Below are 26800 nucleotides of genomic sequence, written 5' to 3' on the forward strand. Positions count from 1 at the left end.
AGTCTGCATGTGGTCCCTGTGTCTGTGTGGGTTTTCTCCTCCCACAGTCCAAACACATGCAGGTCAGGATTAGGGTCTGAACCCAGGTGGACCCGGGGCCTTTCTGTGTGGAGTCTGCATGTTGTCCCTGTGTCTGTGTGGGTTTTCTCCTCCCACAGTCCAAACACATGCAGGTTCGGTTGGTTGGAGACTGTAAATTGTCCGTAGGTGTGAATGTGACTGTGTCTCTGTGTGTCAGCCCTGTGACTGGCTGCTGATCTGTCCAGCGGCGACCCGCCTCTCACCCACTGCATGCTGGGATTAGCTCCAAGCACCCCCCCCCCGAATTGGACTATGCGCATAGAGGATGGAGATTTGGGGTTAAAATATAAACTAATGGGACCTGATTGTTTAGAAAAGAATAAAAAGATTTTTGTTTATTTATTTGTGTCTTTATCATGATGTGAGTTCCCTTTAAAATCAGATCATATTTTCCTTCCATCCATCATCTAGACCCCCTTAGTCCTAACCAGGGTCCCAGGGATCTGCTGGAGCCTATCCCAGCTCTCTTTGGGTGGAAGGCAGGGGTCCACCCTGGACAGGTCAGATCATATTTTTAAAATCAAATTATTTCTCTTTGCAGAATAAATCAAAGTACAAAGCAGCTCGAACAAAGATCTACCTTCAAACTCACCCGACCACTTTCTGTAACTGCCGTCATGAATGAGTGAGTCCCCGCCCACTGATGACATCACATACCAACAGCAACCTGAGTTTCAGGATTTCTGACAGAAACACCTGGACTGACAGACACACACAGGTAAGAACCTGCTGCAGTTTCATCCTGTTGGATTTGAGCTGATTTTCCTCCTCAGTCTGTTGAACAACTTTCAGAAACTGAGCCCTGCTCCTCCTAATCCAGACTAACCCGCTGACATGAAGCTAAAATCATCCTGTTAATCTGATTCAGGTGTTTGATGAGTTTCTCTTCCGGCCTGCAGCTTCGCTTTCATTTGCTGCTTCTTCAGCCTTGGACTTTACTGCATTTCAGACGAATCAAGTAGGTTTGGGTGATGGTACTTTGGTGCTTTTACTGCAGGAACATTTTGAATGCAGTATTTCTACTGTTACTGCAGTAACTGCAGGTCTCATGCCAACATGTGCTGAAGTAAATAATGAAGTAAATGAGAGAACAACAGAATCTGCAGCTGCAGCAAAGTCAAACCTGAGTGTCTCTAATGTCAACACTTAGGCACAGTCAGGTGAGGTGGCCCTGCCCCCGCCTCTACCAGTCACACCTGTCGGGTCAGGTGGTATCAGTCTCGTTAGAGGAAACAGCAGCAGACAGGTAGAGGAGCTTGTCCCACAGAGTCCCTGTGCCCTGCCATGTGTGTTCCGGGTCGATGACTCACCTGTTGTGTTGTTTTTAGCGTTTCTGTGAGTTTGCTGTGCTTGTGTGTCAGAGTTCAGTTGTTTAAGGGGGAATTGTTGTTTGACCTGGATCCTCTAACTGGCACCTGTTGTGGTTTTACCTGAGATTAGGAATTTGGCCCATCTGAGCAGAGATTTTTATGTTTGCAGGTAAAGTGTTTGCTTTTTCTGCTTCCTTTTTAATCTCGTTTCATCCCAGTTGGAGGTAAACCTGTGTTTGGTGAACAGCGCCCACATGGAGGACATCCAGGTCACATTTCTGTCTTCTCAGAGTCCAGCAAGTGAACTGACTGGTCTGACTTTGTGGTTGTTATATTAAAACCTTTTCTGTCAGTGAAAATGTGAAGAAATGACCAGCACTTGTTTTTACATGGGGTCGACATTAAATCACATACAGAGCTGATATTCCAGTTTCCTGACTTTAAACCAAACTTTCTTGTTTTCGACAGAAAACTGGTCCTTTTTGATATTTGGCTTTGGAATATCAGCTGAAAACAGAGTGTTTCAGTTGTTTCCTGGTGTCCCTGTTGCCTGTCGAGCTGTGAAACCAAGTACTGACTTCTGTGTTTAAGAACCTCTGAAATCAGGTTTTCTGTGTATGTGACTTTGCCAACAGGGAGCTGACGGCGGCGTTGTTCCCTCTGCAGCAGCGGTGTGATGATGGCAGAGGCCGCAGCCCCAGAACTGTTCTCAGAGCAGGAACTAACCTGCTCCATCTGTCTGGACCTGTTCAGGGAACCTGTCTCTACTCCCTGTGGACACAACTTCTGCCAGGTAAGTCCTGAGGCCGGGTCAGATGTCACGCCCATGGTGGTTTGTCAGGTGTGTTCAGGTGCAGTCAAGGCTGCTGCTCAGGGCACATGGGACATGCTGTTCACCTGTTCTGTGTCCAGTCCAACCTGGACTCGTTCATTCATTGAGTAGTTTCCTCACAGTAGCACAGGTGTTACAGCTCGGTCTTCTCCGGTGTCACGTCAAGTCCTTTTGCCTCTTCGCCAACACTGAACTGATTTCATGCAGTAATGCGAGGAGGGGTACGGATCCAGGGTCTTGTTCACAAAACTCCTGAGTCCCTGCTGGTCCTTTCCACTGCAGGAACTCACTGGCCTGTGACTGAACCTGTGCCTGGTGCTTTGGAGACCAGTTCCAGGAACTCATGATTAAACCCAGGTTTGTGAAAGTCTGGAAAAGCAGCAGGTGACAGGTCGGTGACTTCCTGTTGTGAAAAAGAAGCTCAGGCTCAGTCCGGGCTGCAGCTCTTGGATCTTTGATGACACCTTTGTGTCTGATTTGACTGGGGATGGGACAGGACAGGTACCGGCCCTGTGTCTTTTCTTTTGTGTTGTCTTGAGACAGACAGCAGCTCAGACTCTGAACCTCTTGCTCTTTCTTCTTCTGCTGTTGTTTTGCAGGCGTGTATCGGAGGTTACTGGGCGTCCAGCACCGTCTGTTCCTGTCCTCTGTGTAAACGTCAGTTTGACGAGCGTCCTCAGCTCAGTGTCAACAAAGTCTTCGCTCTCATCGCAGATAAATACAAACTGGTTCATTACGGATCCACAGGGTTAGAGGTCAAGAACGGGACGTCGGCGTCCATGGACGCCGTGACGTCCAACGCGAGCGCTGACTCCGCCAGTTCTTTCGCCTCGGTGCCGTCAAACGACGAGGTGGTGTGGTGTGACATCTGTACAGGTGTAAAAAAGCCTGCGATCACCTCCTGTCTTACCTGCACTGCCTCATACTGCTCTAGTCATGCGGAGCCACATCAGACCATACCTTTCTTCTCCAGTCACCCACTGATGGACCCCCAGGAGGCCATCAGGGGCCGCACCTGCTCCTCCCACCGCCGCCTGCTGGAGGTAAGAAGAGTTCCCAGGTGACAGGGTTCAAGATTTACCTGCTACAGAGAGTAAATGTTCATAACTACGTGCACAACGTGAATATGCAACAGTAAACACGGTGACTATATGTTCACAGCTCTTGATGCAAAATTATTGATTGTTGGTGTTTTCTCAGGTAAAATGTTACCTGTGGCTTGTTTGACTGACTTTCTGAGATTGTTATAAATTAAACACTAAAACATGTTGAGTCTAAACTTCCTCTTTCACCTCCTGATGTGTTGACTTGTGCAGGTATACTGTAGGACATGTCAGCGTTGCATCTGTGCCATCTGTGTCCTGGAGGAACATCGAACACACAAAACCGTCTCCATCCAGACCGAGAGACTCAGCAAACAGGTAAAGCTGCAGAAAATCATCCTGCACGACTTTAACAAAAAACACTAGATCATGTTTCGTCATATACGAACCTCTTCAGTCAATAAGCCCAAGTCCCTGGCACGTTCACCTGTGTGTCCAGAAACAGGTAGCGAGGATGGAGCAGGAGATCCTGAGCCACATCAAAGAGAAGGAGAATCACGTGACCGAGCTGAAGAGGAAACTGGACGGGGTCAAGGTCGGTTCTGCTGTTCATCTTGTCCACTTTTAAATTTAGTCTTCGTCCTGGGAGCAACAGCCCATCTGACTCGACTTCGACTTTCCGCCTTCTAGTTCAGGTGAAGTAAAGACGCTGATGTCGCTTTCATTCCTTATGTTGCTCAGAACTACGCAGACAGAGAGCGAGGTGAGGTCGAAAACCTTCTGGACGAGGTGTCGGCGGCATTGGACCAGATCCGGACTCAAGTGGTTGGTGGGATCCAGAACCAACTGGATGCAGTGATGTCAAAGGGGGAGGGGCTGGTGAACCAACTGGAGGCGGAGCTTAGCCAGCTGATGGACAGGAGAGCCACAGTCGAGGTCCAGGCCACCAGTCTGGACCACATTACATTCCTGCAGGTAAGAACACCTGCCAGCACACAGGATGTGATTTCACTGAGGGGGAGGGGGTATTTAGAGCAAACCAACACAGAAAAGGATGGTCTTCATGTAGGCCAGGACTTGGCTCATTTGTCTATTTCTGTCTTTCCCTACTCACCCATTGGCTTCTCTCCTCAGAATTTCGAGGAGGCCATAGCTCCACTGGAGGACGACAAACATGACAATGTGGACGAGGACTCTGAGTTTTCCCTCCACTTCCAGCTGGAGGAAGTGAAAAGTGCTCTATCTGAGGTGAAGGACAAGATGGACGACATCAGGATGGGCGAGGTCCGATCCGGAGGCTCCAGAGGCTCCTGTGAGTTTACAGAAGCTAATACGTGTTAGACATTTGCAGTGGCCCATGAACAAATCAGTGGAGCAAAGAATTGACACAGCAAAGTCTTGGGTCAGCAGCTACACAGGCGGTTTGTTACGGCACCCACACGTCTCCCCAGCTCAGTGTTGATCTTTGAAACTAAGGTGTCAGCTGCAATTAGATCCTGATGACAGTTAAACATCCTGTGAAACTCGTAGTACAGCAGGGTCCACACCTGGAACCCTGCAGGATTTTCCCCTTCACTGGGTTTACTGGGTCAGTGTGTTCCGCCCAGCGCTCACCAGAATATTCAATTTGATTTGTGCCGAAGACTAAAACATGGAAAAACATTTAGATGCCAAATTCTTTAGCTATAACAAGATGATTATTTTCTGTCACTGAACGGCCTCCTTGTTTCACAGACTTGTGCTTACAAGAGAAAGGTCGTAACCGGGCGTGCACTGACCGTCTGCAGAGCTGACCTGCTGTGTTTGGTGTTTCAGTTTTGTCGGGTGATTTGATGGCGGCTGAGAGCACGCTCAGTATCAGACGAAGCAGCGCCAGCCTGAAGAAAAGTCAGTGGTCTCTCAAAGGTGACAGCCTGCTACATCAAAAACAGATTACTAATTATTAATATTTCAAATGCCACGATAAAACCTAGTGTCCTGTGAGGATTTGGAATCAGATCAGTGATCTGTACTTCAGCTGGTCCGGACTGTTTCAGTCTGTCTGGACCTTTAATGTGAAAGAATGACTAACTGTGGTTTCCTGTCTCTCTGCAGAGATGAAGAAGACCAAAGTGGTCTCAGGTTTGTGTTGAACTCAATGAATTACCAACATGTTTCTTATATTTTTGTTTTTCGGCTGTGATGGTAAAATCTGTTTATTCTATTTCAGGACACAAGAAGGCGCGAGTCTACATGGGTCAGTCACCAACTTTAACATGATTCTGTCTGTAACTTGGAGTCGTTAGGCTGTGAGGCAGTTTGGACCTGCTAACTTAGCTCTCGACTGACAGAGCATCATGTCAGCATGTTAATGTCCAGAGTTTCTATCTGCTTTTATTTGTTGCCTAAAATACTGACAGGCTAATGTTGAAAACAAAACCTGCAACATAAGATTAGCAGCTGGTATAATCACTGAGTGGTGCAGTCTGACGTGTCCTAAGAAGGCCAGAAAAAAAACCTTGGATTTTGGTGCCAACCTGGTGGTTTCGTGTCTCGGTTGTTTCCAGAGGACGTGACGTTGAACCCGGTGACGGCGTACCCGTTCCTGATCCTGTCCGAGGACAGGAAGCAGGTGAAGCGAGGAGAGAAGCTGCAGTTTTACAGAAACAGTCAGCAGAGGTTTGACGTCTGGTCCTGCGTCATCGGTAAAGAAGGATTTAACACCGGACGTCACTACTGGGAGGTCAGACGCACCACACAGGAGTCTGAACTTCTGATATTCACCCTGATTTATTGGGATTGTTAGTAACAATGAGACTCTTATAATGTGATGCTTTATTTTATTAATGATGAAATAGAGACTGTGTTGTGATACAGGATGGAAATCGAACTTAACTTTGCCAAACTAAAGAAATCTTCAAAAGTTTCTTCTTCAGGCCCTGTAACCTCCTGTGTTTGTACTCACCTGCGACAGGTGTTTGTTGGTGAGAATAAGGACTGGAAGCTGGGCGTGGTCAGTGAGTCGGCCCAGAGGAAAGGTCTGTTCGACATGAACCCGTCTAGCGGATACTACGTCCTGTGGTGGAGCAACAGCCAGCTGAGAGCGCTCACTACACCACCTGTCATCAAGGTGTGTTTCACATTCATTGTCCCATTCTGTCTTTGAGCTTTCTGAATTACAACGATCACTTACAAACTGTGGGCCATTAAAGAATATTTCATATTTTGTTGTATATGATGTTTTCTCAGAAAAGAAGTTTTTTTTTTATACTCTTGTATTTTCTTCTTTTTGTTTCTATCATTATTTCTGTGCTGTGGGATGACACAGTGTCTGGATCTTAACCTGCTGTAACTTCCATCCATTTCCTATCCAGCCTAGTCCAAACTCGGGGTGGGGGGCTGGAGCCAGTCCCAGCTGACAGTGGGTGAGGGCCGAGGTCCTCCTGTTGTCTGATTGACATTCTAAAATACTGCTGGATGAGGATTAAAAACATTTACCAGTTTTTCCCTTTCGAAACGTTTGTTGGAAACAGAATCAGAACTCGGACGTTTTGGCATCTGCAGGTATTTTCTGTGTTGAAACACCTGGAACCTGCAGGTGGTTCTGAGCTTAAATGTGTTTCTGCTTGTGCTGTAGGTAAAGAGTCCACCAAAGCTGCGGCAGCTGGGAGTCTTCCTGGATGTGGACGAGGGTCAGGTGTCCTTCTACAACGTGAAGACGGGCTCGGAGATCTATAGCTTCACCAAGTCCTCTGAGTTCACTGAGAGGATGTTTCCTCTGCTGGGGACGGGGGACAAGGAGGTTCCCCTGATCCTCATGACCATGCAGCACCAACTGGCCTGAGGGGCACACCTGGGTGAAAAAAAAAGGGGGACACTGGGACCTGCTGGGGGACCACACTGTGGAGGCGTATAGTTTGGATGTTCAGACAAACAGGATTTTCCTGCCGATAGAGACAAAGTGGAAATGTATGAGTTTAATTACCACCATGACAAAATCCCACAAATGATAAAAATGTCCTCACATGAAAAAAATATTTTTAAAACCAGAAATTTCTTGTTAAACAACTTTGATTGAAAGTTTGTCACAAAACCAGAAATAAAACATGAAGATCTCATTAACACAAGAAAAGTCTGCACTGCAGTTAAAACAAACAAATTAGTGCAGGTTTCTGGCAAATGTTAACATCAGCCTGGAGCCTGGTTCACTGATGTCCTGCTGCCATGAAGCCTTTATATTTTTTAAGGAAGCAACTTCAACACTGAGTTCTCATTTAAAAAAATAAATAAAAAGGTACCGTTTGTGTTTATAGAAGGAAGCTGCAGGTCGTGTGGAAGGTTAGAAAGGAAAAATGTGAACAGTAAAAATAACTGTGGTGAGACGATGTGATTTGGGTGAGGATATCTAGACTTCATTAAAAGCGATAGTCTAAATTATTCCGTTTTAAAAGGGAATCATGGGCTTTTATTGTGAGTTACTGCAATACCATGTCCTGCTTATAAGGTGCAAAGTAAAATTGAATAAATAAAACTGAGAAATGTATAAGAAGAAATTTGGTGTCAGAATTTGAAAGTGCATTAAACCTTTTCTCCAAGTCCGAACAAAAGTGTGACACAACACAGGTCAGAACTAAACAGATAAGCAAAATGTGTAGTTAGTCCAAATGAGAGCTTTTTAAATAAGAATGATGGAGCTTAGACAAATTAGTATAAGAAGTTAAATTTATTACATGCAAAAAAAAGTTATAACGTAAACAGCAGCTCAGTAACTGCAAAAGGCTGATAACTGATAAATTACTTCATACTGTTGAACTTGCATTTAACATGTTGTCTCTGACTCATCTGATTGTTAAACATGGATGAAAATGGCCAACAGGGGTCTCCAGTTATTGAAGGCTGCTGCTCACCCTCAAGGAAAACATGTTTCATGTTGCTGGAAAAGAGGATCCTTAATCTAACATATATCTATATATAGGTATTACTGGTTAAAACATGTTTCCTTCAGAGTTATTTCCTTTGTTGTGTTGCACCTGGTGTTACGTTAAAATGTGCAAACTGTTGTGTTATCTGAGGAGAAGCAGCTAGATGTTTGTCGTTTGAGTCATTTGTGATTCGTGGATTCTGACGGGTCCGTTCACTCATTCTTGCTTCAGACATTATCACTGGGCAAGTTGACTATGTCCGAGGGGCCAAAAGACCTTCAGGCCACTAGGAAATGTCCTGGTGGTCCTGACAGGCTGTCCACGTGTGATCAACCTCAGTGGACCAGCTCTATCGCCTTGCAGGGCTAAAACCGGTCTACATCTGTTTTGTGGACATGCATGTTTTGTGGCAGGCTTGTGACCATGCTCCTTAGGGCTAATGTCGGGAGTGCCTCAGACTGTGACCATCAGAAGGGACTGGAGTGTTTTGTGTTAAGTGGCTGGGATGAGAGTCAGCACCTCAAAGTCTGAGGCTATGGCTCTTACTGGAAAAAGGTTGATTGTTGAGATCAAAAGGCAGATCCGACTGAAACCGAACTAAAAGCTAACTAGTCTGTCAACTGGTCTGACATGTTAGAGCAACCAGTGTAAGGTCTGATACTAACAAGCTGCAAGGGAGCATGTCTCCACCTATTGTAATGGAGTCAGACATACTTCAGTGTGTGTACACTGGGATAAGGACAGCAGTCCGAATAAATGTCGTACCTTGACTTAACCGTGCATGTAAACGGACTGAGGTTGTGAGACTAGTAGAGAAATGAGTGCGCTGTGTAGTCATCAGGTCGCTGTTTTTGATGGGAGACAGTTATAATCATTCAAGTTCGTATTTTATTTAACATAAATCATATTGCAGTCAATGTGAACAGCTGGGGTTTCAATATACACAATAGAATCGTAACATTTAAGCCCTTCCCCTCTGTGACCCCGCCCACAACGACCCTCCCAACCACCCCATAAATGAAAACAATTGCCCCTCCCCCCCCCCACAAATCCCACCCCCTCCACTTCTTTAAACAAGCACACTGACCCCAGACAGCCCCGCCCCCCCGACACTGTTTTAGCAGCAAACTCCAAACTAAACACTGTCAGTGTTCCTGTCCACAAGACAAGATTCGCAAGCAACAAGTGCAAGTTCACTGTGATTTCATCAGCCTGCCACCAAAAAAAAAAACCATGTCGCCCTCTTGCTTTAAGGAGATTTTTGAAGTGCACTGTTTTTGCAAAGCTCCTATTCAGATAAGCTCCTCCCACACAATCTTACAAGTCCCTCCTCCTGGTGCTGATGTCATTGCACTAACAGATATAGACTGTTTCAGGCGACTTCACAACTGTGAATGTCAATAATGTCAGTGTCTGGCATTTGGGGAATTTCTATGATTCCTCTACTCCATTTTATCTTCAAAGGCCCCTCCCACTACACAAAGACCCTCCTACACAGAGACGCCGTGCACAGAAATACTGGGTGAATAGTCACTTGACGAGTGTTTGTAAGTTTGGAGTTTGCTGCTGCCCAATGACAGGCAGTGACAGGAAGGGGGCGTGTCTTTCCAGCCACCTGTCTGATGTCAGGTGTCTGTACCACACACGCAAAATAAAAAATTAAAAAAAAAAAAAAAAAAATCATGTGGCGATCATCAACAACATCGTGGCGTTCACCAAATCATCACCTTGCCATAGTAACATTCACTGACTGCCTTCCCCCTTCCTCTGTCCCTCCCCATCCCTCAGTCCTACATCATCATCATCCTCCTCAACTGCCACTGTCCGCCATCTTTTTGAGTCCACTTAGGTGTGTGTTGTGTGTTGGTGTCCCCCTGTGGCGTGTAAACGGTTGAATGCTGCATCATGGAAGTAAAATAGGGAGGAGGGAGGTAAGGTGGGTTTTTCTTTGTCGTCGTCTTTAGTTTTCAAACAGAAAAGCGTCTTCTGGCGAGCTGCTCTCTGTCACTGCAGCTCCTGCTTCAGGCAACGAGCAGCGTTGAGGAGGAGGAGGGGTGAGGCAGAGGGGACGAGAGAGGGGGGTGGGGGGCAGGGGGAGTATGAAGGACCGTGGGGCGCCGAGTTATTTAAGACACCTCTCAAAGTAGGTGGCACCCACGTAGCCGCCCCTCAGAGAGCGATGGACGTTCTGCTCAAAGAGCCGTCGGTTCGTCTGGAGGACCTCTGCTGCCTCCTTGTTTAACGGATCCTCTGGGTTAGGCTCCTGCAGGGGAGGGGGGCAGTTAGTTATTTACTTATTTTATTGTTTAGTCTTCGGTCTGAAAAATCCCCTAATTAGTTCCCCACAACCCAAAGCGACATCAGAAAATGTTGATTTGTCTGACCTACCTACCTTAATTCAAAAACCTCAAGTTTTTAGTTTTGTCATAGAAACAAAAAGAAACTTGTCATTTTTGTTGGCTAAAAAGATGATGAGCCCATTTTATTCTATTACATTAAATGTATTACCTTCTTGCACATATTTGGGATTTTTATCAGCTACATTTGACTGTGAAATCAGTCATTACATCTTTATTGGATTTGTTTAGACTTCCAAATATTAACGTTAGCATCAGCCTCAAATACTCAGTTGTGTCATTTTGTGAACCATTAAAAGTTAAACTCACTAGAAATAGATACTGTAGACCGTAGATGATGGAGTTTATTGTCAACACAGGCTTCCAGTCCTCTCTGTGGAGATGGAAAGAAAACAGAACAACGCTGCAGAACTAAAACCTGAGAGGCCATCAAAACTACAATACTACTACTACTACTACTACTACTACTACTACTACTACTACTACTATCACTACTACTACTACTACTACCTACTAATGGTCTACACTACGGCCAGAGATCCACTTACTGGCTGCTTTTAGCTGCATATAAATCAGTATAAAAGTCTGCTCAGCTGAAAAAGTGAGTTAGTGGACTTTGAGTACTAGTGAACCTTAAACTAAACTTAGTGACTGAAGCGGTGTACAGACCTTAGGATATTTAGGCAGACGTTTCCTTCCAGGTCGATATTAGGGTGATACACCATCGTCTCACACTTTACCTTGGGGGGGTCATGGGGATAACCCTGTCCTACCTGAAAAACACCCACACCGTTCTGATTTATAGTCGTTCATTTAGTCTCAGCAAGACTAATCCCAAACAAACCATGAACCAAATCTTAGAATTTAACACTGAGGACATCGTTTATGTCCCTAAAAATGAGAATGAGCAGCAGGGCTATGAAAGCTGCTTCCAGGCTGGATCCGGCTCCAAGTTAGTAAAACACCAGGATTCGTCAAGCTCTGCAGCCCAATGAATCCTTATTGAATCTTTCATTGTCCTTCTCGGTTTTGCTAAATTCACATGCAAACTGATAACACAGCAACACTGTAAACAAACAGGAAGCAGGTGTTGACAAGTGTTTCTCACCTTAAAGCTGAAGACAAACTTTCCTCCTTTGTAAAAACCCTGAGACACAGACACAAACGTTACACACACTAAAGAGACTATTGAATGTTTTCATATTTGGCCTGATGGTCCCAAACAATGTTCAGTTTAAATCACATAAGGTAAAAGCACAAATTCTCACACTTCACAGCCTAAAACAATAACTTTTGGCACTTAAGCTCAAAAAAATAGTAACAGTAATCGGTTATTTAAAGAGTTGTGGAATAATGATTACCACTGGGCTCTGTTTAGTAAATCTGGCCTGGATCAGTTTGAGTAAAAGCGTAGTAAATATATTTTGTTCAGATCCAAGGTGGTGCAGGAAACCTGTTCCTAAGGCAGGAAGGGGACACAACCACACACCTCATCTGGTGAGATGATGAGTCTGAAGTTAAGCAGGTCATCGTCATCAGGAAAGTTGATCTCACATGTCTTTGGCAGGTTCAACTCATTGATGTCTGAAACAGAAACACAGCTATATGACAGGCGTCTGTGAAAGTAAAAACTAAAATCACTCAACACTGATTGGAAAGTTTAACTTTGATGGTCAATACAACTCAGGGTTCCTGCTGCTTAACCGTGAGACTTTTAACTCCACAGAATACCATATCAGCTTCCTTCATCTATATTTGACCATGTTAACAACCAATACGGTTCCAACCTTTTCTTTATTTAGGTAATAAAAACTGACTTTTTGTTTCTACCAAAGAAGAGTTTGGATAAAGTGCAGAGGTTTAAACTTTAGGAAGAAGCTCAGAGGGAGAGAGGTGAGGACAAATCCTGTGTCAGGTGGTTGCTGGTGTTCTACACTACATGAAGTTACTGTTTGTAGTTTGGCTGATCGACATGAATGCAGCGGCACACAGCTCATACAGAACATGTCAAATCAGAGCCGTAACATGACAGACACATTATGACTCCCACTTCATGAGAATAAAGTCAGTCCACAGTGAAACTCCATAAATCCACTTAGAATCTGATGAAAGAAAAAGCTGTAGCACTTCATTCAAAATCCTGTTGTTTTTAGGTTTTCCTCAGTATTAGTGAATATTGTCTGTGTGTCCAGGTGTACTGCTAACAGCTAATTCAGTGTGCTTAGTTTTCCAAAATGTAAACAAATATTGGCTTTTATCTCACTTGGACAGGTTGTAGGTCCTGGGTCAGCTCCAGTCAGACTTTGTGACACTACTCCTGATATCAGCTGGGGCTCACAGGTGTGTTTACAGGTGTGTTTGGGCCAGATGATCAGCATGTACATTTCATCCTTATGTTTCTAGAAACGTGAACTCACCTCCAGGAACTTTCTGATGAAACCACTTTTGTTTTGGAGTCAGTGATATAAGTGATGGAGGACAAGTCTGTAGACACCAACACAAGCTGTTTACCTGTCCGTCAAACTGTCCCCTACAGCAGTAACATCTGTCCAGGTGTGAGGAAGACGTTTATCATCTTTCACACAAACACCCCGAGATCTGACACAGCAGGTTAGCTCGCTAGCAGCTAGCCAGTGTTAGCCAGAAATTATCCTAGGATATGTTCTGATTTTTAGAGAATAAATATTGTCGGAGTAATTGCACAGAACGTGTTCCAGGTGTCGTGGTGTTTTGTGTTAGATGTGTGCCAACATAACAGCCCGGAATGATTAGACAGGGGCCAGCTTTGCTTGTGACTGACTGCGTTTTGTTTTCAAATATAGCCCAAGCTAGCCGCCGTCAGCTAACAGGTTAGGTTAGCATGCTAGGTGCTAACCTGTGTGAGTTATGGTCATAATGACAACACCAACGCTGTTTTACTTGTTGTGTTAATGTCTCGTGTATACCGGGGGAGGGGCTTATCCCATGGTTTACTGCTAACTAGTCATCCAGCTAGTCGTCCAGCTAACCGGGTGATGCTAACTAGCCTACCTTTCTGTATTCGGAGCTGGGCCGCGCTGGCTTTTTTACCCCCGGCTCCTGTTCTGTTTCCTCCAGCAGATTCCTCGTCTTTTTTCTGCTGCTTCAGGGAAAAAAGCTTAATCATCTTCAGTTGTTTGATAACTGGATGCGTGTACTTCGTGACCCTGCGGTGTGCGCGGTGTCTGTGCGTGAGTTTCAGGAGTAGATCTGTCGAACAGCACCGTAGTGTGGATGGAGCCGGTGCGTCTCAGCTAATCACAGATGTTAGCCTAGCCTGCTAGCCGGGGGTGGGGGTGGTGGGGGGTGGGTTTTTTTTCTCCTTTTTTTTCTTAAAAAATAAATTAATTACTAAAATACAAACTGCGGTGTGTGTATAATGGCAAACATTTTAATTATTTAAGTAAAAGTTAAGTTGTAAAATATTTTTTTTGATATTTTTAACTATTTCGCCGCCGTGACAACAACAATCAGCGCAGAAAACAGCGTTACACAAGATTTGTCTGTGAAAACTTGGACTTTGTCTGTAGTAACTTAGCATCTCGTATTTTTTAATTAACAATTGGTGGTTGTTTTGACATTGTATAAAAGTGACTACACCCATTCTGCGTGACAGTGAATATCCTTTCTATAAAACTCTTTGTGCGTTAGTGTATTGCTGAGCTATAGTTTGTCACTGTGCTGCTGTAAACTCATGACGGCTTGTAATGAATCCGGGGTGGGAGGGGCTCTACCACCTTACATCGAGAACGACAAATCCCAAAATCCCTTTCTGCACCTGACGCATCATGACGTAGCCACGTAGAGCCGTGTGTTGCATATTTTCGCTTCCCATATTTCATTCACTTCATTAATTATTTTTTTATTCTCTCTCTCTCCTCTCAGCCACAAAGGGAGAGCGGCATCTGTAGTCACCTGGATGACGTAATCAATGCGGTGGGGGGCCGACCGTATCACAGGAGACCAACTGACTCACAACACTGGACCAAATCACGCATAACACCGCAGCCAGCTTCCGCACAAAAGACAGAACAATAGCCGCACTGCCTCAGCCCACAGTATCGGATTCATTCTGATGCGGTGCTCTGCGGGGCTCTAGTTTCTGCGGAGGGTTATAACCCTGCTCTCAGGTAAACACCCCCCCACCCCTCCCCATACTGAGATAGAGAGAGGTAGAATCACACTGGGAGAGAGAGAGAGAGGTAGACTCACACTGGGGGAGAGAGAGAGAGAGAGAGAGAGACTCACACTGGGAGAGAGAGAGAGAGAGAGAGAGAGACTCACACGGAGAGAGAGAGAGAGGTAGGCTCACTGGGAGAGAGAGAGAGAGGTAGATTCACACTGGGAGAGAGAGAGAGGCAGAGAGAGGTAGACTCACACGGAGAGAGAGAGAGAGGTAGACACACTGGGAGAGAGAGAGAGAGAGGTAGACTCAGACTGGGGGAGAGAGAGAGAGAGGTAGACACACTGGGAGAGAGAGAGAGAGAGAGGGAGACACACTGGGAGAGAGAGAGAGAGAGAGAGAGAGAGAGGTAGACACACTGGGAGAGAGAGAGAGAGAGAGAGGTAGACACACTGGGAGAGAGAGAGAGAGAGGTAGACACACTGGGAGAGAGAGAGAGAGAGAGAGAGAGAGAGGTAGACTCACACTGGGAGAGAGAGAGTGAGAGCGAGAGAGAGCAGTGAATGGGCACGACTCACTGCGCCCTTCACTTTATCGATATCGATCAGTTGGTTATCGAGACATTTGGCGCTACAGCGGGTCCGGTAGGTTAGCCGGGGAGCTAGCCGGACCACCGGGGGCTAAGGCGATGGGGCGCGTGTGAAGCCGCCCGGAGTAACGGCAGCTGGCGGAGAAAGAAACAAGGAAGCGGACGGCTAGCTGCGCTGCACACGAGCTAACGTTGGCTAACTGCTGCTAATATAATTTCTAATGAGCGACCAAGGAGTATGCGCCCTGATACGAAGAGGTGAGTCCCCGCTCTCTTTAGCTGCTTTGTTCTGAAACAGGATTTGACGAAGCTGCTGGTGCGGTCGGTTCCCGAAGCGGAGACATAATGAAAGAGGAAGCGTACTGCAGGGGCGCACGGACAGCTAACACGTTAGCCACCGTAACGTTAGCAGCTAAAAAACTAGGGGGTGTGGAGGGTCGGGTTGTCGTCTCACCTATGTGGTTCTTTAATTGACAGAACGGGTCGTTGTTAATACACCTGTGCAGGTGTTCGAGTTCGCGTGCACTGACTAAATGTAGGTTACTGTGACGCGTTAGCTGTTAGCCGCTAGCAGCTAAGCCCAAGTGGTGCCAGATGCGCATCTTCATTATTCTTGCAGGTCTGGAGAAGTCTTGATTTCAAGTCTTCAGAAACCTCCCTGAAGATATTTGCAATAAAGCTGCTGCTGTTAGTTTATTGATCGATTCTTTGATCAACAGGAAGTGAATTGGCACTATTTTGATAATCGATTTATGTTTTTAGTCAATTTAAAGGGAAAATTCTCTGACATATGACAGTAAACTCAGTGTTTGTCAGTGTAAACAAAATATCGATTATATTGGCCAATATATCGTTATCATATTGTTCAAATTTAGACATAACCATTTACTGATTTTTTTTTTTTTTTTTTTTTTTTTTTTTTTTTTTTTTTTTTTACCTTTGTCAGATTATCCCATTTTACCAACTGAAATCTGAGTCTATAATTATTAAAAGTTAAAAGATCAGAAAATTAATTGATATCAGGGAAACCCTTCGGTTCTGCAGAATTCTGTGGTTCTATGTTCTCAAATGTAAAGAATTGCTGCATCTATCAGTTAAATTTCAGGGTACACGGAGTGTGTTTCAGAACAGGCCACCTGAGCATATTTCAGCGTTTGCTGACATTTTATAGACGAGAACAATCAGCAGATAAATCAATAGTTTAGTTGTAGCTTTACTGAACACTGGAGCCACTGTGTTTGTCAGGAGCTATTTTCATTAAGCAAAAGGAAAAACCCGACAAAGCAGTCAGAACTGATACTTAAGGCCTGTGATGTGAACATGGCCTGTTTTCCTATCGATCCACTAATCAACGCAGCTCTGGAGGTCTCACAATGTAACGGCGGCAGGTCTCAGTCGGGCTGAAGAGCAGCGGCTCTGTGGGTTCATTACGTAGTTCTGCTGTGAGAAGGGACCTGAATTCTTGTGACTCTGCAGCGTCACCTCCCTCCTCTGACGGACCAACAGTTACTACCTCCTGCTCTTCTCAGCTCAGTCTGTGCTGAATTCTGTGCTCTGGTCCTGATGGTCTTGATGGTCCAGAGCTGTGTGCGATAACCAGTACTCTCATACAAACATTAGGTCCTTTCTCATTCTTGTTCCACCTGAAAATGACATTTTGGTGAGAGTGGAACATCAGCATCTGGTCTGAACCCAGGTAGACCTGGGGCCTTTCTGTGTGGAGTCTGCATGTTGTCCCTGTGTCTGTGTGGGTTTTCTCCTCCCACAGTCCAAACACATGCAGGTCAGGATTAGGGTCTGAACCCAGGTGGACCCGGGGCCTTTCTGTGTGGAGTCTGCATATTGTCCCTGTGTCTGTGTGGGTTTTCTCCTCCCACAGTCCAAACACATGCAGGTTAGGATTAGGGTCTGAACCCAGGTGGACCCGGGGCCCTTCTGTGTGGAGTCTGCATATTGTCCCTGTGTCTGTGTGGGTTTTCTCCTCCCACAGTCCAAACACATGCAGGTCAGGATTAGGGTCTGAACCCAGGTGGACCCGGGGCCTTTCTGTGTGGAGTCTGCATGTTGTCCCTGTGTCTGTGTGGGTTTTCTCCTCCCACAGTCCAAACACATGCAGGTCAGGATTAGGGTCTGAACCCAGGTGGACCCGGGGCCTTTCTGTGTGGAGTCTGCATGTTGTCCCTGTGTCTGTGTGGGTTTTCTCCTCCCACAGTCCAAACACATGCAGGTCAGGATTAGGGTCTGAACCCAGGTGGACCCGTGGCCTTTCTGTGTGGAGTCTGCATGTTGTCCCTGTGTCTGAGTGGGTTTTCTCCTCCCACAGTCCAAACACATGCAGGTTAGGATTAGGGTCTGAACCCAGGTGGACCCGGGGCCTTTCTGTGTGGAGTCTGCATGTTGTCCCTGTGTCTGTGTGGGTTTTCTCCTCCCACAGTCCAAACTCATGCAGGTCAGGATTAGGGTCTGAACCCAGGTGGACCCGGGGCCTTTCTGTGTGGAGTCTGCATGTTGTCCCTGTGTCTGTGTGGGTTTTCTCCTCCCACAGTCCAAACACATGCAGGTCAGGATTAGGGTCTGGACCCAGGTGGACCCGGGGCCTTTCTGTGTGGAGTCTGCATGTTGTCCCTGTGTCTGTGTGGGTTTTCTCCTCCCACAGTCCAAACACATGCAGGTTCGGTTGGTTGGAGACTCTAAATTGAATGTTGGCGTGTCTGTCTCTATGTGTCAGCCCCATAATTGCCTGCTGATCTGTCCAGGGGAGACCCACCTCTCACTCAGTGCATGCTGGGATTGGCTCCTGTCCCCCCACCCTGAATCAGACTAACCATTGCAGGAAATGGATTGATATTGTCTGAGGATACCTTGGACGTCACAGTGTCTGTAATAAAACAATACCCACATCCAACCACTTTACAGTCCCATCAATAGCACATATCTAAGATGACATAATGCCACAGTACTGTGCTGAATTGTAAAGTCAGTGCACACACATGAACTCACATACACATCTATTGAGTGTTTTAAATAGACGGGGATGCTCTACCATCTACGTGGAGGAAGTTGCTATTCAGGGTGAAGCACATGACTCAGATCTGAAATGATCTTCTGTGCCTTCCTAATTATGCTTTGCTGAAAAATGTTTTGTGGGCTGGGATGTTGATGGACTCCTGTCTGTACCAGTGTGCTGATTTGGGCCTTTGCCTGCACTGTCGAGTTACCAAACCAAAGAGAAATGTCATAAAGCATCAGTGCCTCCACTACGGCCTGACGGAATAGAAGCTGCACTTTCTGGGCCATTCCAAAGGTTCTCAGCTTCCTCAGATAGCACAGCCTCTGCTGTGGTTTGGTAGAGATGATTTCTACACACACCCTCACACTAGATTGTTCTGTGTGGATGCCCAGGTACTTGTAGGGGTCTGCCTGTGTTATGGTTTGATCACTGATGTTCACTGCAGGATGGTCACCAAAAGACCTGGCTTCAAAAACCATCTGGTTTTTTATTTGTTTTTTGTTTTTTTTGCTTGCAGCTTCTCAAATTTAGGAATTTGAGCTTTTTCTTTCTTTTTTTTTGAGACATTAAGTGAAACATTTGTAATTTCTAGACAAACTGTAGGTCATTTAATAGATGAAACAATCACTTGGTACTCCTCAGAACAGTTTTACCTCCAAACTCACCTTCTCCCACATTCACTCGGGTCTGTTCGGATCAGGTGTTGGACATACTGACCCACATCCTTGAGGCCCATGACCATGAGCACAGACCTGTCTAACACTGTCCTGTTGTGTTTCTTTGTCTGCAGCTGACTTGTTCGGGGATGTCGGGCAGTAAAGCGCTGGGCGGGGGGGCGCGGCGCAGGCGGACGCGGTGCCGGCGCTGCCAGGCCTGCATGAGGACAGAGTGTGGGGAGTGTCACTTCTGCAAGGACATGAAGAAGTTCGGAGGGCCCGGCCGGATGAAGCAGTCTTGCCTCCTGAGACAGTGCACGGCGGTGAGTCCAAACACACGCACAGTCACTGTTCACACAGGGCAGGCCAGTGGCATACATCTGCAATCTGAGTGACTGACAGACACACATTCCCCCAGCTCTTAAACCTGGTTTCAACCTGGACCCTAATACCTGAACCAAAACAGCAGTTCAGGAACGTTCCAGCAGTGATAGTGTTGAGCTATAGCATGTCCTCACAGCAACAGAAAGATACACACAGTCAGAACGTCTTCAAACACTGAAGGTGTGATTTTTATTTTTCTGTGTGGATTCTTCAAATAGCATCAGCTCAGAGCTGGAGCCCAGCAGGCAGCGATGCTGGGTTTCCGTGGCAACCAGAGATGGTTGCTGGAGCTGAGAGTTGGCTTTGATCCATCACCATGGTATCACTGAGATTCTTCTCTCTCACACAGAGCTGGGCCTTCTGCTGCTGTTCATTATTTCTGCTGTAGATGTATTTATTCTGTGCTGTGGGGAGGAAGAGGACGCCGTGTTGTTTCATTTGTGACTGTACTGGAGGAGCAGGAGAGTAAGGTGGGAGGGGATGGTTGAGAAATGGACAAATATAAGAGAGCAGAGAGGTGGAGAAAGGGGCTGGATGCTCCTCCAGCAGCAAGAGGAGGTGGCGACGCCCTCTGGTGGTTTCTTATTTGAGTTGTTTTCAGTAGCATTTTTATCAAATCCAAGGCATGAGATGCAGTCTGTAAATTATTCTGTAAAATATTTGAAGTTCCATAAAAATAATAAAAAAAAATAATAATAATATTGTCCAGGTGAAAATCACACAGAGCCATTTAAAAGCTGTTTTTGAAGTAATTTAATTTTAGAAAAATGTACTGACTCACCTGTGTGTGTATGTGTGTATGTGTGTGTGTGTGTGTGTGTGTGTGTGTGTGTGTGTGTGTGTGTGTGTGTGTGTGTGTGTGTGTGTGTGTGTGTGTGTGTGTGTGTGCGCGCAGCCGGTGTTGCCACACACAGCTGTGTGTTTTGCATGTGGTGAGGCAGGGAAGGAGGACACTGTGGATTCAGAGGAGGAGAAGTTCAACCTGTCTCTGATGGAGTGCACCATCTGCAACGAAATCATCCACCCCAGCTGCCTCAAGGTCAGTGTCCCGGCTCAGAATGTGATCAGCAGCACGCTAACATTAAAGCCATCGACTTAAAGAAGTGGCCGCTGATTCTGTGTGTGCGTTCCTGAGTCCAAACCCCTTCCAGAGATCCAATGAATGTGGTGTCCTTAGCGTAATGTGTGTGAATCCAGAACCTGGTTCAGCTTATGGGTCTGAGCCGTAGACCTCAATTGTTGTCCAAAAACTATTAAAAACCCAGCAGGGAGCCACACCGCTGACCTGGCTCACATGGTTCTTCCTCACCCACAATGGGAGGCCTGTCTTTTTTGCTAAAGTAACACAAACACACAGAATCAGTGAGTACTTCAGTCAAATGCCGTTTAAGACGCTTATGTATATTTGTGTGTCCTCAGATGGGTAAAGCTGAAGGAATCATCAACGATGAGATCCCAAACTGCTGGGAGTGTCCAAAGTGCCACAAGGAGGGCAAAACCAGTAAGGTGAGAGCCAGGCCAGTACTGAGGAGCACTTCTTAAACCGGTGGAAGGATTAAAGATCTTGTGATCTTGGTGATGATGTTTTTTTTAATGTGGTGCCACCAGACAATAAAGCAGAGACTACATTATACGACACTGCCCAAATTCCTGTCATTTAGCTAAAACGTTGGGAATGTAAAGAAAACCCACACAGACTTGCAGAACATGCAAACTCCACAGAGAAATGCTCTGAGTGGGGTTCAAACACAACTTTTTTGATGTGAGGCCATAGTGCGGCACCACTGTACCACCTGAGGACATAGTTTGATTTTTATATCATTATTTAGGGGTAAAGACACTCTGATGTGCGGTGAGTTTTGCATCATCTTTCATCATGCAGCTGAAATTAAAGCGGTTGTGATGTCTCTCTTCTCTTCTGTTCCCAGGACCAGGCGGACGGCTCGGGGAAGCGCAGGCTAGATAACGGGGCGGTCGGCCGCTGGAAGCTCACTGATGACCCTCCGCCTAAAAAGAAAGCCCCTCCCTCCCTGGAGGAGGGGGGGAGGATGGAGGGGACACACAAGAGGAAGAAGGAGAAGGAGCTGCCTCCCGACAGTGGGCCCAAGAAGAAGGTGAACATCCATGTTTTTATCATCGCGATCTTTAGAGGACTGAGCCAGCATCATGCAGGACTTTTATTTTGAAGGAGCTGTGTGAGTGACACTTTCAGGACAGTGTTGGATGTTAAATGTTAATCTGTGATTTCTGTGTCCTGTTTGGATCAACGATCTCTACATGTGCTGGAAACACCCAGATTAGTTTTTCTTTGCATTGTGTGGGAATAATTCTGTTGCTAGTTATATAACCAGCTTGTGAATTCACCGTTACCCACCTGATGCAAACGGGCTGGACAAAATAGCGTAAGACGGTCAGTTTGCTGATGTGTCTCTTCTCTGTTTCTTACCAGATCAAAGGTGTCCATGAAAAACGCCTCAAAAAGGTACGAAGGCTTAATCACGACTTTTCTTCATCGTGTCTCCAAACAGGAGAGATGACATTTTCTTACTAATGATTCCTCTGGTTTGTGGACACGTCCTCTTTTAATGTTGAACATCCTAAGTCACTGTGTGTTTGCATGTGTGTGTGTGTTTGCGTGTGTGTTTGCGTGTGTGTGCGCCACTTTAGTTTTTTGTCATTTCAAACGTGATTTTAGCAAAACTGAAAACCCTCCCGTGTTGTTTCAAACCCCCTTCCCTCAGTGAAATGAATTATTTATATTTTTGATTAGTTTTTTTCGTCCATCAACATTTTCTCTCTTTTCTAAACCAGACGTTCGCTGGGAGTTAGAACCCTCAGCTTTCAAATGATTTGTGATGTCACAGATTATGTTCATACATAACATTTCAGAGAAACTTCTGACCAGGAAACTGAGGACAACACAGTGAAAACGTGATTGGAGGACAGGTGTCACACCTGCAGGCAGGACACAGACTGTCTGTTTATTCCATGAGTCTGATGAAAGTTTAGTCATTTTCATTTTCAACCTTTTTATTTCTTATTTTCTGCCCCTCAGAAACCCAAACAGGAGGCAGCAGAGTCGAACGGACCCACCTCCTCAGCAGCAGGAGCAGGAGGACTGCAGGGCTCCTCCACCTCTCAGTCTGGTGGTGCCGGAGGAGGCGGGGGCAGCACAGGAGGGTCGTCAAGTGCAGACCAGCGATCCCATCACAGAGAGAAACTGGAGCGCTTTAAGAGGATGTGTCTGCTGGAGCGTCGGCCAGAGTCATCCTCATCCTCCTCCTCCAGTTCTGAGTCTGACTCCGAGTCCGACTCCGATGACTCCCTAAGAGGGGACCAGGGTGGAGGCTCCTCACCCTCATCCTCCTCACCAGCCCCGCCTCCTCCCGTTGTCTACGGCAACAGCAGCAGTGGCCGGGCAGACAGGGAGAGAAGTCGCAGCGAGCGGGAGAGGGAGAGGGAACGGGAGCGGCGTCTGGCCGAGCTGGGTTTCAGTGCCAGTGAGGAGTCGGAGGGTGAGGGAGGGAGGGGGGAGGAGGAGCGTGAAGAAGAGCAGGGAGGGGGCGACAAGGGCCGGAGGAGGGGTGGAGGAGGAGATTCAGGGTTACCTCCACGTGGACGGAAAGGAGGACTATTAGACGGCGAGGACGAGGACACACCCACCTCAGACAGGACCAGGAAAAACTCTGCATCCCTGCCCCCGCCATCACCCCTCTCCTCCAATCAGATGCCTCCGTCCTCCCAGCATGAAGGCTTCACGGGGAAGCAGCGCAGCAACGGGCAGGAGGCGCGCAATGGACGAACTCGAGGGGGGCGGGAAGGAGGGGAGAAGGAGAACGCCAGTAGTGTTTTGACCAATCACAGACACAGCGGGGGGGGGGGGGGCGGGACCAAAGGCAGCGGGAGCCGCAGCAACAAGATCCGTAGCAATAGCAAAAACCAGACATCCAAGAACATGTCCTCCTCCTCCTCCATCCCCACCTCTAATGGGGGCGGGGGCGGCGGCCCAGGGGCACCCGGCCTGATGATGTCAGCGATGGCAGCGTCTCCCTGCTCGCAGCCGTCCCGCCTCGCCCCTCGCTCTCAGATGATGAAGCGTAGCCCGCCGGCTGTGCCCTCACCGCCCCGGCCTGTTCAGATGGAGAGACACCTGGTGCGGCCCCCTCCCACCTGTCCAGAGCCCAGCTGCCTGCCTCTGGACTGTGGTGCGTCCCACATCATGACCCGGGACGTGTGGCTCCGGGTCTTCACCTACCTGAGCCACCGAGAGCTGTGCGTCTGCATGAGGGTGTGCCGCACCTGGAGTCGCTGGTGAGTTAACTGACAGACACCGAGGGAGGGGCCGTGTACCAGTACTGAGGTATTTGCTTTACCTGAGTACTGTCTTTTCATGCTACTTATCGCCCCACGGTTCAGAGCGAGGTCCTGTGAGTTTTACTGCTCGTTACTTCGCAGATGACGATGCTTCATGTACTCGGTTGTATTTGAAAGTAGAGTTGCAACAACTACAAACTATCGTCATAAGTCGAATCAAAGATTTTCTGCTTCAAAATGTGCTTTTCTTTTTTCATTGTTTTAATCGTTTTGATCTTTGGCCTTTTGACAACTATTTTAATAACTAGTTATTTATTTTCCGAAGAAAAGCGACAGGGCACATCTCTTCAAATGTGAGAATTTGATGATTTTCTTAGTTGTATGTGACAGTAGGTTGAGTATTATTAGTTTTCTGTTGGTTAGTTAAAGAGTCACTCTGGGCTGGACATATTGCCTGTTCCATCTTTCACAGTTTTTAACACAACAGGGCCTAAACAGTTTCATGGTTAATACTAAAAATAATCAGTAATTGGTAGTTGTGAGCAGGGTCTTGTGGTGGATCTGTGGAACCAGAGACCAGTGGACTTTTTGTCGACTGTAAACAGTGACGGACGTTCTCAGCGTCTGGAGCTGGTTTTTGGAAACGGATGGGCCTCCCATTGTTGGTGAGGAAGAACCATGTGAGCCAGGTCAGCGGTGTGGCCCCCTGCTGGGTTTTTAATAGTTTTTGGACAACAATGGAGGTCTACGGCACAGACCCATAAGCTGAACCAGGTTCTGGATTCACACACATTCATTGGTGCTGTCAGTCTCTGGATGGGATCTGGACTCAGTGACACACAGAATCAGTCAAGTGTAAAAACAGTTTTTACCACACAGCGGATTTGATGTTCAGTCCTTCAGAGAAACATGTGAAGCCTGTTTCCCTGTCCTGCAGGTGCTGTGATAAGAGGTTGTGGACTCAGATCGATCTGAGCCGGCAGCGCTCCATCACCCCCCCAATGCTGAGTGGTATCATCCGCCGACAGCCCGTCTCCCTCAACCTGGGTTACACCAACATCTCTAAGAAGCAACTGATGTGGCTCATCAACCGCTTACAAGGTGACAACAGCATCACAGTATTGACCTGTTGTCTTCAGGCAACAGGTCGTCCCTCTGTTCCAACATGCAGACTTTTCTTTCACCTTTCTGTCCATCAGTGTGGGCGACTGGAAGGCTTTTCTACCAAGTTAGTATTCAGGTCCAACTGATCCAAAACGCTGCTGCCAGGCTGCTGACCAGGACCAGTTCTTTATTGTTTCCTGTCAGTTCCTCTATTCAACAGCTGAGTGGCCTGGCAGCCTCACCTGAGCCTCACCTGAGCCTCACCCGAGCCTCACCTGTGCCTCACCTGTGCCTCACCTGTGTCCTGTGCAGGTCTTTTGGAGCTGAATGTGTCCGGCTGTCCATGGCCGGTGGTGTCTGCTTTGTGTCAGGCCATCTGTCCCTGTCTGAAGCTGCTGGATCTCAGCAGAGTGGAGGACCTCAAAGATTCTCACCTGAGAGAGCTGCTGGCCCCGCCACCTGACACCAGGACAGGTGAGAGACTTGGCACCAACGTCACCTAACAGGAAAACTGCAATGAAACAGTCGAGGAGGATTTTAAAAAACTTATTTTTAGTTTGAACAATGATCTCTAGGTTCTGTGAATATGACTCTGATTGAGGATTCAGTTGGATTTTAGGGAATAACTGATGGTTGAAAAAAACGGATTGTAAATTATTGGGATATTTTACTGGATTGCTTTGTGGTGTAAAAGTTTTAATAAGAGTAAAAACATCAAAAATGATAAATGGTAGTGTATAATGGTAATGTAAGTGTATTTATTACACTTTGGAGCACAATCTATTAAAAATACATCTCTGTTGCTTTGTGATGGTTGATCAGCTCGGTTCATTAACCTGTCTGTCTGCCCCACCTGTTCTCAGCTCACAGCGAAACCAGAGTAGGACGTTTCCAGAATGTGACGGAGCTACGATTGGCCGGTTTGGACTTGACGGACGCATCGTCACGCCTGTTGGTGCGTTATGTTCCTCACCTGACCAAGTTAGACCTGAGTCAGTGTGGAAACATCACAGACCAGACAGTGCACACCCTGACCTCTCCCATCTCCCCCCTGAGAGAGAGCCTCACCTACATCAACCTGGCAGGTAACTAAACACCTGAAAGTTTAAGTGAACTGAGTGGGTCCGACACGGCGGTTCCTAATAAACCGACTGGGTCCGACACGGGGGTTCCCTAATACCAGCTTATTTGCCTGGATACAACAGTTTTGAACAAAAATCTAGTCCAGGCAAAAAACTGAACTTAGAAAAATATTCTGTACGACTTGAAAAGAATCAACATTGCTGACATAAACCAGGACATCATCAGCATATGGTCAGATACAGTGCTGAACAGTTTTCTAGTACAGTAATACTACTGCAGTGCAGTTCCACTGTAGTACTACTGCACCATGTGACTGTGCTTCTGTGTTTCAGGTTGTGTCAAAGTGACGGAGCAGTGCGTCCCGTTGCTGCGTCGCTGCACCTCCCTGCAAACGGTCGACCTGCGCTCCTGCTCCCTCCTCTCCTCTGAGACCGGACAGCTACTCTCCTTCCCTTCCCACACGCCCACCTCTTCCTCCTCCTCCACATCCTCCTCCTCCTCTGCCTCGACCACCATCGCTGCTTCATGCTCCTCTACATCTGTTTCCTCCTCCTGTCCTTCTGAAGACAGAATGCTGCTAAAGAACAGCTAAAGTCCTCTGTGTCATCTGACACTAGGTCCAGGTAGCCTGTAAGCCCCGCCTCCCACCCTGTTACACTACAGACAGGTGAGGAAGAAGAGGAGGAGGAGGTGGTGGACCTGTGCAGTGTTTCTCCTGATGTTTTGTTGGCGAGTACAATGACCACAAAAGGAGAAGAAAAAGTGGAGGAGGAACATATTTTGGGGAAAAGTTGTCGGTAATAGTTGACAAAAAAATAGAACCCCTGAGCATGTACATATTTGTTCTCTGTACAATTTTGGGTGTGTGTATATATCTGTAGTTTACTGTAAATGACCCTTAACCTTTGTGGCATCACCTGCCCCCGCACACACTCTCCTTTCCCTCCCTTTCCTTCCTTCATCTTTTCGCCCTCTGACCAGTCATCATGCCAGGC

At 46.8% G+C, this 26800-nt stretch overlaps 3 protein-coding genes across 5 annotated transcripts; 2 read left to right on the forward strand and 1 right to left on the reverse strand.

Moving 5' to 3' along the window:
- The first annotated feature begins 665 nt into the window (after positions 1-665).
- Positions 666-7798, forward strand: btr30 (bloodthirsty-related gene family, member 30). Of its 3 annotated transcripts, none has more exons than XM_026325298.2 (13): positions 666-799; positions 2027-2184; positions 2823-3266; positions 3540-3644; positions 3766-3861; positions 4008-4241; positions 4401-4578; positions 5082-5171; positions 5361-5387; positions 5476-5502; positions 5813-5988; positions 6220-6375; positions 6883-7798. In XM_026325298.2, exons 2-13 carry the CDS (start codon positions 2068-2070, stop codon positions 7087-7089), a joined length of 1857 nt encoding a protein of 618 aa, XP_026181083.1. In that variant the 5' UTR covers positions 666-799; positions 2027-2067; the 3' UTR covers positions 7090-7798. The 3 variants fall into 3 exon arrangements, with proteins under 3 accessions (XP_026181083.1, XP_026181085.1, XP_026181084.1); XM_026325300.2 differs by lacking the exon at positions 666-799 and adding an exon at positions 1005-1039; XM_026325299.2 differs by lacking the exon at positions 666-799 and adding an exon at positions 1441-1560.
- A 1660-nt stretch (positions 7799-9458) lies between these two features.
- On the reverse strand, positions 9459-13818 carry ube2m (ubiquitin conjugating enzyme E2 M). Its single transcript, XM_026324273.1, has 6 exons — positions 13555-13818; positions 12014-12108; positions 11633-11671; positions 11194-11297; positions 10834-10897; positions 9459-10430 (listed from the first exon to the last, which is right to left on the reverse strand). Exons 1-6 carry the CDS (start codon positions 13667-13669, stop codon positions 10290-10292), a joined length of 558 nt encoding a protein of 185 aa, XP_026180058.1. The 5' UTR covers positions 13670-13818; the 3' UTR covers positions 9459-10289.
- Positions 13819-15185: 1367 nt separating this feature from the next.
- On the forward strand, positions 15186-26550 carry fbxl19 (F-box and leucine rich repeat protein 19). Its single transcript, XM_026324272.1, has 11 exons — positions 15186-15512; positions 19055-19243; positions 20200-20343; positions 20724-20810; positions 21233-21418; positions 21754-21786; positions 22360-23615; positions 24556-24719; positions 25035-25196; positions 25586-25807; positions 26138-26550. Exons 2-11 carry the CDS (start codon positions 19070-19072, stop codon positions 26395-26397), a joined length of 2688 nt encoding a protein of 895 aa, XP_026180057.1. The 5' UTR covers positions 15186-15512; positions 19055-19069; the 3' UTR covers positions 26398-26550.
- Positions 26551-26800: the final 250 nt, after the last annotated feature.

The sequence above is a fragment of the Mastacembelus armatus genome, chromosome 8 (assembly GCF_900324485.2).
Source record: "Mastacembelus armatus chromosome 8, fMasArm1.2, whole genome shotgun sequence".
In the NCBI taxonomy this organism is placed as follows: domain Eukaryota; kingdom Metazoa; phylum Chordata; class Actinopteri; order Synbranchiformes; family Mastacembelidae; genus Mastacembelus; species Mastacembelus armatus.

Bases quoted from the DNA above. Each gene is read 5' to 3' on its own strand.
- btr30 (XM_026325298.2), top strand. From the start codon at position 2,068: ATGATGGCAGAGGCCGCAGCCCCAGAACTGTTCTCAGAGCAGGAACTA. The intron at 3,267-3,539 runs GTAAGAAGAGTT...TGACTTGTGCAG, and splicing joins CCCACCGCCGCCTGCTGGAG to GTATACTGTAGGACATGTCA. The intron at 4,242-4,400 runs GTAAGAACACCT...TTCTCTCCTCAG, and splicing joins ACCACATTACATTCCTGCAG to AATTTCGAGGAGGCCATAGC.
- ube2m (XM_026324273.1), bottom strand. From the start codon at position 13,669: ATGATTAAGCTTTTTTCCCTGAAGCAGCAGAAAAAAGACGAGGAATCT. The intron at 12,109-13,554 runs GTAGGCTAGTTA...TTTCTGTTTCAG, and splicing joins CCAGCTCCGAATACAGAAAG to ACATCAATGAGTTGAACCTG. The intron at 10,898-11,193 runs GTCTGTACACCG...CCATCTCCACAG, and splicing joins GTCTGCCTAAATATCCTAAG to AGAGGACTGGAAGCCTGTGT.
- fbxl19 (XM_026324272.1), top strand. From the start codon at position 19,070: ATGTCGGGCAGTAAAGCGCTGGGCGGGGGGGCGCGGCGCAGGCGGACG. The intron at 21,419-21,753 runs GTGAACATCCAT...GTTTCTTACCAG, and splicing joins ACAGTGGGCCCAAGAAGAAG to ATCAAAGGTGTCCATGAAAA. The intron at 25,197-25,585 runs GTGAGAGACTTG...ACCTGTTCTCAG, and splicing joins GCCACCTGACACCAGGACAG to CTCACAGCGAAACCAGAGTA.